This window comes from Uranotaenia lowii, chromosome 2, assembly GCF_029784155.1.
Source record: "Uranotaenia lowii strain MFRU-FL chromosome 2, ASM2978415v1, whole genome shotgun sequence".
Lineage (NCBI taxonomy): Eukaryota > Metazoa > Arthropoda > Insecta > Diptera > Culicidae > Uranotaenia > Uranotaenia lowii.
This window is the reverse complement of record NC_073692.1, coordinates 283,856,330-283,869,806: the sequence shown is the minus strand read 5'-3', so window position 1 is coordinate 283,869,806 and position 13,477 is coordinate 283,856,330. Positions and strand designations below refer to the sequence as shown.

The 13,477-nt window shown below is 34.4% G+C and overlaps 1 protein-coding gene across 1 annotated transcript in view; it reads left to right on the top strand.

Annotated features, from left to right (window-relative positions):
* Positions 1–514: 514 nt before the first annotated feature.
* LOC129746785 (phospholipid-transporting ATPase ABCA1-like) overlaps positions 515–13,477 on the top strand; it is a 41,263-nt gene continuing 28,300 nt past the window's right edge. The window contains exons 1-2 of the mRNA XM_055740665.1: positions 515–783; positions 7,123–8,363. Of these exons, the coding sequence (XP_055596640.1) occupies positions 515–783; positions 7,123–8,363 (1,510 nt within the window). The remainder of the gene's footprint in view (positions 784–7,122; positions 8,364–13,477) is intronic.

Sequence of the window (13,477 nt, the reverse complement as noted above, 5' to 3'; positions counted from 1 at the left end):
GTACTGGAACACTACTCGCTTCCCGGGAGCAGCGCGGGGTATATCGAACCGTTATCAATTTCGCGATATGTTTCTCGATAAAAATTTTTATCTCAGATTTTGGCAAAAAAACGAAAACAAAAATTGATACCGAGTTCATGGTGCCGATTTCGGTGAACTCCATTCAGTTTCGGGAAAAGATTCGAGCTGTTCGGTTGTAAAAAAAAACTTGTAGCTACGAGTGCACCTATCGACTATAAGTTTATGGAGTTGTTTTTGAAATACTCATTCGACCATTAATAGAGATCTCTTTCGAAACAGGTCGGTTCGGCTACCGTTCAAGTGAATATAATCAGTGGTGCACTGAAATGTGCAAAACTACCGATGTTGTGAAATTTCAATTTATTTTATCGACTTTGGCTATCGATTAAATGATAACGCAAATCCCAGCTGATTATATCGCGCACGAAACAGTCGCTTCCTGACACATTTTGAATAATTTTAGCAAAACGGTGATTTTCAGGTTCTCGGTCAAATGGCCATTCTGACCACACAAGTGTCCACAAATAGTGCCAACGTTCTAACGCAAGCTGCCGGAACAAGTAATGGTGAAAAATTCAACCTTCTACTATGGAAGAACTTCCTGCTCCACTGGAGGAGCAAAATTTCCTCGCTGGTGGAGATTTTCATTCCACCATTCTTCATGCTGCTCCTGGTTGGACTACGGAGCCTGACTGAAGTCCAGATAAATGATTATGAATCCATCTATGAGCCACTGGATGTCAGCGACTTTGCCACCATTAGGTAAGGAACGGATTAAGAGTTGCAGAGCAGGTTGCAAAATTTACGTTCCAAATTATTTCGGGGATATTTGCCATGTCGTTTGTTGGCGTTTGTTAACCGCAAATTCCGAATGAAAAATTACTAGCAAAGAAATTTTAGAAAAAAACTGAACACTTTGCTGTATTACTCTGATTCAATCATTATTGAAATTTTCAAGAATGCATCCATTCGCTGATTTATTACAACGTAGGGTCCAAAGGATGTGCTTTTTTTGCTATTAGTGCTATTTTATAGTCATTTAATGATAATTTTTGATATTTAAAAAATAAGGACATTTTCAAGAGTAAGCACGTTTTGGACAAATGGATAGGAACCCTATCAAATCGTTAACTTTGAAGAATAGATAAAAATGGAAATAGAGGGAGAGCCTAGGGGAATGTGTGATGGTAAAATTTCATTTGTATTTTGAAGCTCAAACTATTTAGCGATTATTGTAATTTTTGCCCCTAAATGTAGGCAGCATTATAGTTTTTTTTTAATTTCAAATATTTTTAAAATAAAACGTTTAAAATCAAGGTTGAATTGACTAACTAGCATATGTGAATATTATTAAGGTGTTTTGCATCCTTTATGATCAAGAAAACTCGATAAAACCGTCAGAATAGAGACTGATAAATGTCACCCTGAAGCATCAAATTCTGAACAGAGACGAAAACGATTTTCAAATCAAATTTAAAGTAGTCGTATAAATATCTGCATCCATGTTTTACGTTCATAGGAAACATAATCGAAATGTATTGAAAAAAAAAATGATCAATCTTACCCTGGATTACGGTACATACAAACGTCTTGCACAATAATAATGTTTATTATTACGTTAACAGCTAATTTCGCCAAAACTATCTCACAGTGAGAACTGAGAAGCTTAATGGAAAACATTTCAGAATTTTACCCGGGCAGCATCCGGGTTATTACCGGGTATCATTATAACTTATCAATCAATATTATTGAAATTTCCGGTGGTTTATAAATTCTAAACCTTTTTCCCTCCCTATTTTTGATAAAAAAAATCTTTTAAAAAAAAATCTGTAAGTGCTTAAATTGGAACAATCGACAGTACAAAGCTTCTTTATTGAATTTCCATCCCAATTTCTGTCTTAGAATTGAAATTCGTATTGAAACATTTTCAACTGATTAAAACAAAATTTTATAGTTCGATGAAGTAAATATCCTGAATTCAGTATATCATTTTTCAAATGATCATCCTCAAGTTATCTCAAAAACGATTTCATGATTCATTTGCTAATATCATAGAAATATTCTCTCAACATGAAGATTTCTTTGTTTTTAATCTTATCTTTTTATTGAGATTTTCTAGTCCTGTGTTGTTTTTTCAGTTACTGAAGTTATTTTTCATGGTTTTTCTGAATTTTTTGAACCCTGGATCTTTTTTCAAGGTACTAAACTCATTTGGATTCACTATCTGACTTTTTTCAATGATAACTGATTCTGTGTTTTTAACATTCAATCTCTAATCTGAATTTTTTTTTTCTCAATCGATCATTTTTGTACGCAATACCCCTTTAGCTTTAAGGGCATTGAATGAAACTTTTTGCCACATAAATAAAAAATTTCGGACATTTTTTTTATCTGATCTTAAACATCTCACGATATTTATAAACATCTCACGAAATGATTTTTTTGTGTTTCAAATATGTAAATGTGAAATTCACATTTGGTGCAATTTCTGCTTTGGTTCTTGGTTCCTACTTTGAATTTTTTTTTTAAATTTCACTCCACAAAACTAGGTTTGAAATTATGATTTAGGTTTGAGACACTGAATGGTGGTTCTGAATTTAACCTGATTTTATGTTTTCAATTTTTAAACTCTTTTATATGTATCTCTATGGGATTGTATCCCATTTACCCGAAAACGTTTGCCTAGAATGAATTTTTCCCAGAATGACAAATACCCGAAATCAAACCCCAGAATGAACCATTTCCCAGAAAAAAAATCCCCAGAATGCACAATTTACCAGAAATTTGATTTCCAGAATGGACCATTTCCCGTAATTTTTTCCCCAGAATAAAACATTTCCCAGAATAGCACAAATCCCATATTTTTTCCTCTAGTAATTTCGTTTGTATTTTCTAATGAATTCTTGTATATTTCATATAATTCGAAATTTATTTTTTCAAAATGATTTTTAAAATGAAACGACAGGTTTGAAATTTTACAACTAAACTTATTTAAGAACCAATATTGTGCTTCGTTTATGGTTTGGGTACTTTAATTGATTTAATGCTAACCATGGTCCTTTGAAGAACCTTTTTGGTATCCGACTCCTCACGCTGCGCGTTCGAACTTGAAAGACATTTTGTCCTTCTCGCTATCGCGTGATAGACGGAGCTAAGGGATCACCCATAGCTTTCACGCAGACCTAGGAAGCTCCGGCAGACCTAAACCAATGTATTAGGGCCGCCGCATCCGAATTTTTTGAGAAATGGTTCATTCTGGAAAAAAAACTTCTGGGGAATGGTTCATTCTGGGAAAAAAAAAACTCTGGTAAATGGTGCATTCTGGGAAAAAAATTCTGAGGAAGTGGATTTCTGGTGATTTTTCATTCTGGGCAATGGTTTTCGGAAAAATGGAGTAGAACCCTCTATGGAAATTAAATTTGATTGTTTTGTTTACTTTTTTTTATTTTCTAAACATGGAATTTCAAATCTCCATGATGCTTCACAATTGTCATTAGCTAAATATTTCTCGATGAAGCACAATCCAGACGGTTTATGATGAAATGAAAATCATTAAAAGTATCTTTTCGAGATCAGAGATCAGAGTTGGTGATAAAGAAATATAAATATGAGAATTATAGTATGCGCATCTCACTTTTCTTCCAGCCACTTGTTTAAAAATCATAATAGTAATTCCAACACAACCTAATAAATGAAACACGAAAATGTTTATGACATTGTACTTGTTTAGTTGAAAAAGTAAGTTGAAACAGAAAAAAAACTCATCTGCACTTCCCGAAAATTGCGTGGGATCGACTCACGTCACTTCATAAGTTAATAAACGGTAGAATTTTCAAATTTAATAGGCTCTTGAAAATTCTCAGGTAGAAACTCCCGGATTGCAAAATCAGTTCAGAATAAATTAATGAGAAGGATAATCGAACGAACTGATCAATTGTTGAAGTTCGAAGTGTGTTTCCTTTTGTAGCGAATCATTCAACCTGCTGGAGGTGGACGAAATCAACGGAGAATCGGGTCGGCCACAAACGATGAAACATGCAATTATTGATCACTATGCAATATCCACTAATTCAAGATAAAATCACAATAACTCAAACATTAAATATACAATTTGCATCGTATGGAGCGGGAAAAACACGTGCCATACCAACAAACCACCTTCTACTTCCCCCAGCGTGTTCAGCTCAAAGTTGAGGAAACAAACTCCAAATCAAAACTCCACAAATTTCTTGCGATTATATTTGTGGTTGAATGAATACCAGTTTAATTGAATAGAAGTTCAACTCGAATGAATTAAAACAATTATAAACAGCAGAAATATTAAACAAAAATCATTGTGTCATTATAAAAACTTCTTCTGTTAGTATTCCGAGCTTCCACAATCAAAGATACAAGGTCTTATGTTAAAAATTTGACGGGGTTTTTTCGACTGGAGTTTTCACATAATAAAATGATTTGTTCTACTAAATTAATCATCCGACTAAAACAACCCACTTGAACAATTTTCAAGTGATTTCCATAAAAAATACGATTGTTAATCTGCCTTCAGTGGGTTGCAAACGAGATAGGGGAGATGAGGGCATAATGGCCACCTTAAGGAAAACGCTTATTTAACCATAGGGAACAGCTGTTATATGTGAATTACAGCATTGTTTCGTGTTCAGACACTCAAATAGTCTATGGCCTAATTGGATGAAACTTGAAAAAGTAGATAAAAACGTTTAAAAATGCATTTTAGAAATTTTGGCCGCAAGCTGAAAACCAGTCACTGTAGAGGTATAATGAGAAACTCCCCGAGGCAGTATGAGCAACCTTAATGAGGGCATAATGAGCGTTTTCTGCCGGGGAATCTAGCAGCGAATTCGACCGGAGAGGTAATCAGTAGGCTGGAGTTCGATTCCTGGTCGAGGTGATTTTTTTTCATTTATCATTCATGATCGATGCATTTTGCACTAAACGGTGAGGCGTAGATTCATCAAACAAAGCAATAACAAAATAATCTAGGTCTGTTTGAAGAATTCAAAGAATGAACACATGCTCATACATTATGTTTCTGGTATTTTGTTTGACGGATGATGCTTTGATGCTATTAGCCGTATAATGTAACAATAAAAAAAATCAATCATGAATGGTATGTGCAAAAAAAAAATCCCCTTGAACAGGAATCGAACTCGAGTCTACTGGTTACCTCTCCGACACCTTACCAATAGGCCAAATCGACTGAGGAAACAAGTCAAGCTATAGCTCTTTTATTCAGTTGACTTCATCGAGTTGAATTCGCTGCTAGATTATACGGCAGAAAATGCTCATTATGCCTTCATTGATAGTGCTCTGTTCGCCTCTAGTGAACAAATTAAAGTAAAAAAAAGCGATTTAAAATTGATTAAAGTGAAAATACATTTCAGATCAAGTGTTCATTTTGGTGAAAAATTAATACTATAGGTAGTACGAAACAAGTCCTTATGAAATTTTTTTTAAGAAAATACGTACTTATGTAGAAAAAAGGAGTGCTCATTATGCTCTGGGTTCTCGTTATGCCCTTATCTCCCCTAGCTAGGATAACTCGGAAATTGGCTAACTTTTTAAAAACATATCCAAGCAAAACTTCTACAACTTTTTATGATATTTATCAAATTTTGAACAGAAATTACTTTGATGCTTGACAAAACAGATTTTTTTGAATGAAATAAACGATTTACCAAGGCATGAATTGTGGAAAACGGCTCTGAACCAATAATTGTTACTGACGGCATTAGTGAAATGATACAAGAAAAAAGACTCAACACGTTTTGGCCAGCTCTACAACTTATAAAAGCTCACCAGAAAAAAAAATCTGTATTGTTAATATAATCGTTTAAAGAAGCTTAGTAATGGTTGTTAAACTAAAATGACACGTTTTAGTTTCTGAATCAACAGCCTCTGAATCCAATGAACCCCAAAGATGTATCAAAATAATTACAGTAAATCTATCCTCATTGCATTTTACATCATGTTAATACCTCTCTAAAAATTGCTATTCCAAGGAGAAAATTGTTAAACAAGAAACCAGAAAGAGGAGCTGCCTACACCCTTGCTTTTTTGTATCGATTATAGTCGCCTCAAGCAACCAAAAGTCCCATAAAACAGGTACAAAAACGCTTACTCAGCCCCATAATTGATATGAAGTACGTTCTAAGCAGTTCAACATTTAAATTCTTATTGATACTTTCAAGTTCAAGTGGTTTTGACCAGTCTTAATGATCTTCTATTCATCTTCCAGCGGCCTTTTAATTCAGCTTCCAAAAAAATCGTAAAATGAGCAAACTATCTTTCTATCTGAACTGCATCCTTGGCATCGGTTCATATCACTTTCTCATTTACTCTGTTAAGAACATGGTGCCGCCATGATGCCACGCGCTGGATTCCAAACTCGACAAATTTGCTCAATTGCTTCTTTTCTACATTTCCTACATATGTCGCATAAGAATGGTCACTCAATTACCAAATTATTTATTGAAAAAAAAAACATGCCCGGCTTGGGAATCGAACTCCGACCTTCGTGGTGAGAATCGAACACGCTTCAACAAGACCACGCCTAGACGTTGTTCTAACTGAAACTAAAACTCGAAGTGGTGATGTTATTGTGAAAGCACCTTAAATGCACTTTTTGTGACTTAATAAATCCCGTTTTGAGCACTTTTGTGCCCTTTATGTAACTTTAGTCCAGTACAACGTACAGATAGATCATTTTTGCAACTTTCAAGTTCATTAATGAGTACATATAGTTCACTCATGGGATTTTAGCAAAATACCAAAAAAATTGCTTAAAATCAAACGATAATAAAAAAAATCACTAGATATTTCTCTTGAGCGCCTGCGAAATGAAAGGAAATAGTTAATCCATTTCATACCAAGTGTGACATGACATGTCGAAGCTTTTATTTATTTATCGAGCAAATAACGTAGAAAACTTAACGCCTAATCCTAATTTTTTTATCAATAAGAGGAGTCTCTACAAAGAAGTGGGATTAACGCTGAAATCAAATTCCATTCTGCGCAAGCTAGCATAATTTGTAGGTAGGCATACATCAGTGACTCACGTTTGTATTTATATTTTCGCAGAAGCCGTCTGGTGATTCCCTTCGCACCGGTGATTGCCTACTCACCCATCACACCATTTGTGCAGGACCTCATGGAGCCGGTTGGGCAAATGGCACAGCTGGAGACACGAGGTTTTCCAACGGCCGAAGAAATGCAGTACTTCCTAATGGCTTCTAACGCTTTCGTAGGAGTACAATTCGATGAGCGCCATATAAAATCTACTGCGCCGCCAAGGTTTCTGAATTACACCATGCGGTTTCCAGGAGAACTGAGAGCTCAATTTGGAATCACTCACACATGGCGAACGAACGCAAGATTTGCCTCTAGACCCGATGGAGGTGCCCGGTTTTATCGGTACAGTGATGGGGGTCCAAGTCCAGGATACTTTCGGGAGGGATTTCTCAGCATTCAACATTTCATCTTCAAATCATTTGTGGAACGAGTGAAACAAATCCAAGATCAAACAGTGCCAGATGTGATATTGCAAAGGTTTCCATATCCTCCGTTTTTGGAGGACAGTTTTCCTTCAAGTTTAACGACGTTTCTGCCAATTTCGGTGATGTTGGCGTTCATATATCCCTGCATTAGTATTGTCAAGTCTATTCTGTTTGAAAAGGAAAAGCAAATCAAAGAAGCAATGAAGATCATGGGATTAAGTAACTGGATTTTGTGGTCAACGTGGTTTGTTAAGTGTTTGGTGTTCATTATCATATCGGTATCATTAGTAGTGCTTTTCCTTAAAGTTCCGTGGTACCGAACGCCGAATGTGTCTGTGCTGACTCACTCGGATTGGGGAGTGTTGTGGTTGTTTTTCTTTATCTACGGAATAGCACTTATCACGTTTTCATTCATGTTGAGCACCATTTTCTCGAAAGCCAACTCTGGAGGAGCAGTTGCAGCCGTTATCTGGTTCCTCGCGTTTGCACCATTTGCTGTCATGGATCAGGATTATGGACGCCTGAGCGCGAGTGATAAACTGGCAGCATCGCTGCTCCTTAATTCTGCTTTGGGGTTTGGCTTGCGACTGATTGGAGTTTACGAAGGATTAACTCTCGGGATGCAGTGGTCTACACTGTTCCACGACAGCGATGTCGACAACATCAATTTGGGTTCCATTATGTTGATGCTGCTGGCGGATGCTGTGATCTACATGATAATTGCCCTATACATCGAACAGGTGTTCCCTGGAGAATTTGGATTGGCCGAACCTTGGTACTTTCCTTTCTCAAAACGATACTGGCTTGGCGAAACACCAGTTAAAGGTAAGTTTCTTCATTCTATCTAGGTCATTTCGTCAGGGGTGTTCTGTGTGTTCCACATTACATTATCTGGAATATTTGAAACTTTTAAAACTACATGAATAAGTTCTTGTGTAGGAATAACATCCTTTTGCCAACAATTAATATTTTCCAGTTCACCAGATCAGTCTTTTTTTTCATTCGTTCGTACGACCCATATTCTTATGAACTGCAATTTTTCGTCTTTGGGACAAAATGTTTATTAAAGCATACGATGCACTTAAGAAACGTCTGAAGTTCATCAAAACGGTTGATGAACGAGCTAGTCCTAGTAGGAATGCGTGAATTATACAGGGTGCATCATCGAAATGTATCCTCTTTCAACATCGAGTCGCTCCTCCATTTTCAGCCGATTTTAACAAATAAACACAATTTCGAAACTCGATTTAGTGCCATTATAGCTATGCGTCGATTCTCTCCAAAAGAAGGCGCTGAGATTGTAGTGCTTTGCATATAAAACGATCGTTCAGTTGTGAACACTAAGAAAAAAGTGTTAAACTGTAAAAAACTAAAAAATGGTGGTTTGTAACCAGATGTTACCAATTTTTTTTTCTCTGGAAATATGTTAAAAGTTAAGTTGTCTAGATTAAGGTTTTCTCAGATTTTCATAGATAATTTCCAAACTAAATAGTATATGTATGACTATTGTTTTTATGGTTTCATGTAGGCAGTAAATAAGGAATACAGAAATAAAAAACAAGTTGATTTATTTAACCTTTTAAATACCGAACGACGATACGATACGATTTTGTTCATCTCATGAGACCTAGGTTTCAAAAGATAAAAATCTATAATAAACGAAATCATATTCACCATTTCGTTGTACAACACTTTGCGCTTTGAATTTTGTAGATCATTTCTACTTGCTTTTTTTCATATGTTCTGAAAACCGCTGCAAATATTGCGATTCGGCTGGGTATTAAAAGGGTTATTTTTCATTTTCAATAAAAAATCTGAAACCCAAAGAGTCGAAGGGAATGCAAAAATGATCGATTTTGTGTTAATGACGGCAAACAATTCTTCACAATCAAATAGTGTTTGATTTTATATTAGGGTAACGGACTTATTTTGGACCGCTTTGGGAAGTAGCTAAGCTATTTTTTGGAATGAAAAAGTACATGTTACTATTTTTTGCTGCTTCATCCGTTCATCACGAAAATCAAGGCTTTTTCCATCGAAACATAGGGGAGAATGAGGACACTTGATCCCTGGGGATACTTGATTCCTTAGCTATATCTCCAAACTGGAATGTCGTACAAAGATCAAATGTTCTAGAAAAATGTGCCAAATGAAACAAAACAGCAATGGTTGAAGCTCAAAAAATTTTAACAAAATAAGTTTTTGGGTTATTGAACTTTGTTTGAAAAATTTCACAAAATGTGACTTGAAGATCTTTTTTCATCGTTTTAAAATGTTCCTAACATGGAAGTAGTATAACAAAAATATTTATTCCAATACATCAATCTTTCGAGTGTAAAATCAACTTCAAAATACAATATTTTCGAAGCGATGGAAAACTCGAAACTTTTTTCAGAACAAGTTTTCTAAAATGTTGATTTGTGGTATAATTGATCCCTAATACAAATGATCGCGGTATATTCTTCTTCTTGATGGATCGCGGGCATTGTTGATTACGAGATTATCAATATTTATACAACAGCTAATATTCATCCATCAATTATCTGAAGAAAAGGGCTAAAATAATTGATTTTCTCTTGTTCATAAAAAATTGCGCCCGTAAGTATGCAATGTCATAAGGGTTGAGAATAAGCTATATATTTTTTTTCTGACAATTATAGATTGTGAAATGAGAACAAACATGACCAAAATAGTCAATTAACATTCTATCTTGGGGTTTTGTTTGATTTTTTCCATGGATTAGGGCTTCCTGAATAAAGGATCAAGTCTCCCCTAACTTCAAAAATATCGCCATTTTTTTACACCCACGAAAATGCTTCTAGTTCATCTACGGGTTCAAGTATCGTACTAATTTTTGGAGCATAGAAACTTGAAGTTACACGCTGTCAGAAAATGTAAAAGAGTGCGAGCTGCTAAATTTTTCCAAAAAGATATGGTGAAAATTAGAAAAAGGGATCAAGTATCCCCACTCTCCCCTATCGTTGTTTGTTGCAATGTAACAAGATTTAAACTTAAAAACTCGTTTCTTTGATCATTATTCTAGTCGGTATTTTGGACCTACAGGTTTCAATTTTGGATCACCCACTGGACCTATTTTGGACCACCCTTAATCTGGGAGCATCTCTTAAAACCCCATTATAACCCCAATACCTTGGAAAACCTTTGGAATTCTGGAAAACTCCTAAAATGCAGTTATCTATTCAAATTATTCGTAGAAGCATTATTATTCAGTTTTACACAGTAAATTTTTAAAAATAATCATGTTTTTGTTGAAAAACTCAAGTGGTGCTATTTTTATTTCGCACCCCTTTTTCACATTTTTGGTCCTCAACGCCAATTGCTAGGTCCAATAAAAGTATTATCCGTTAAGCAATTCAGAACAAACTGTGGAAGAAAATTTTCTTAATTTTCAATCATTCATATTTAAACAAGCCAAACACATAGTGGTGCTATTCTGATTTTGCTCACTGTATTTCTTACGACAATTTATTTTTCTAAAACTTCTTATGATTTAAAACAGTAATTTTCTATTAGAATATGCTTATGCTTATGCTTATGATACATACACAGCCAGATCTTGTCAGCATCACGTTGAGTAGTAAAAGTACATTTATTATTCATCTTTACAAGGCCGGGCCCACTGTGCAGTATTGGACGCAAAGACAACTCGTACATAGGGAGGAAGAAACGTGGACAACAGTACCATACGTTTCCATGATTAGGTTTTTTTACGTTGGGAGCTTATTTGCTAAAAAGTCGTGTGCTCCTGGATTCCCCCCTTGATTATTCCTCCTCAAGTGGATGGAAATAAGGTCATTTCACAGAGAAATTTAAAATTTTAGACGGAATTTGATTTCAGCTATTTGTTTAAAAACATTTTTCATTGCTCAAATTTAATAAACTTGAGATGTAAAAATTTTGAATTTCTGTGTACCTTATCTCTGGTCATTGACCTTGGATATAGCGCCATTACTCGCTCTTGAAAAGAAACATTTATAAAACAGAAAAATACGTTATTTAAACTTTTATTAAACGCTTTGAAAAAAGTTAATTTTTCAAAAGATTTTATGAAAAAAAATGATTTTATTTAAACATACCTTTCTATTGTATATTTTTGCTGTATGCTTTTAAGAAACAATTTTGATATTTATGAAAATAATTTAAAACAAATGATATCCACTCAAATATCCTTAGGTACAAAAATCAACAAAACTTACAAAGGTTTAATTTAAAAAACTTCTAAATTTAAAAAACTGTTTTAGACACAAGAAATACGGAGAGATGTTTTATATTCCCTACACATTTACAAAAATCCACGTAGATTTACATGCAGCTGCATGGGTAGAAGGGAATCGCGTTATTACATGTATCAAAGCTGTTTATTACATATACCCATTAAATTGAAAAAAATAATAAAACATTCAATGTGTTGCTAAAGGGAACTTAGAAAAATAAAATTGCAGGTTCATTCTATGACCTTCGTGGTACCAACTTTTTGCTCTATGTGTGACGAAAAACGCCTTCATGTATACTATATTAACTTTCGTTGGAATGAAAAATTTCAAAAACGTGAAAGCTTTTCAGGAACTTTGCTTGCCACTTAAGTTGTATGCAAGCTTTGATGAATTTAAAATAATTCACGTCTCGTTGTCGTGTTGTCAAAATTATTCCAGCCTAACTGTTCAATTTTTTTTAACAATTTTAGCTTTTATAATTGAAACATGTATGTAATTATAACAAAAAGGAAGTAATGAAAAAGATGTACTTATCTTAATGTCATCTAGAAGCTTTCTCTTCCAATTCAACTCCAGCAATTGAAAAATGATCCGGCGTTAGTCCGGAGGGCGTAGTTCTAGCCCCTTCAATCCAGCTATTTCGAGTAATTTTCTAAATGTTCAAATTTGGACACCTAATTCACTAAACACTTTCACTTTCACAGACTCAAGAATAAACAACAATTCACTTTTTTAACATTTTGCAATGTTATATTCTTTTTCAAGTAAAATTTATAAATTTTGAAGCCGGTAAAAAAAACGTCAATCCAAAAAAAAAAACAGTAATTTTCTATTAGAATAGAATAAAAACAGAAAAACTTCCCCGTTATATAGTGTGTTTCAAATGTTTTGGAAATTTCGACAGCACACTGCAATCTCGACGAAATTTGTTCTGCAGTGTTAAATACTGGCCAGTTGGTCTATCTTTGGGATCAATTATTAGAACGCAAATCTCCTTCAGGCGACCCAATGATAAGTTCAGACAACATCAACTACATGACATCAATTGATTCATTATGACTTCCAAAACTGGATTTGGTTTGGCTTCAGTTCTGTAGAATACATAGATTCAAAAAAGATCAAAATGTGCGAAAATTATGCGATTTTTTTACACATCTATAAGACAGATTTTTTTCGCTGAAAAATTAGCAAATTTGAAAGTTTAATCTATGAAACAACTTTTGTTCTTCGAAAAAAAAAATCGTTGGAGTAAATTCTTCAACAGTTTTTTTTCGAAAATTGCATAACCATAGGGCCTGAAAACTAGATTTTTAGAACTTTTTCGATTGGAATTTCTACATATTTCCGCAATTTTTTCCTAAGTTTTAAATCATGTTAAGATTATCTCATAGCTACAGTTGAATATATTATTTATTAAAATTGCTCTACTAGCAACTGAGATATTTCAACTGCAACAAATATTTAATACAGTAAGGGAACATCCATAAATGACGTAGCTTTTTTTTGTTGATTTTTTATACCCCTCCCCCCTCGTAGCATTTCGTCACAATGTCATAGACCCCCCCTAGATAATAACGTAGCTTTAATAACCGCCCCACCCCCCCCCGCCATTTTTAATTTTTACTTTCATTATCAGCATTTTGCAAGAATAATACAAAAATTAACAAAAAAAGGGAAAGAAGTTATAAATGGAATTTTGAAAAA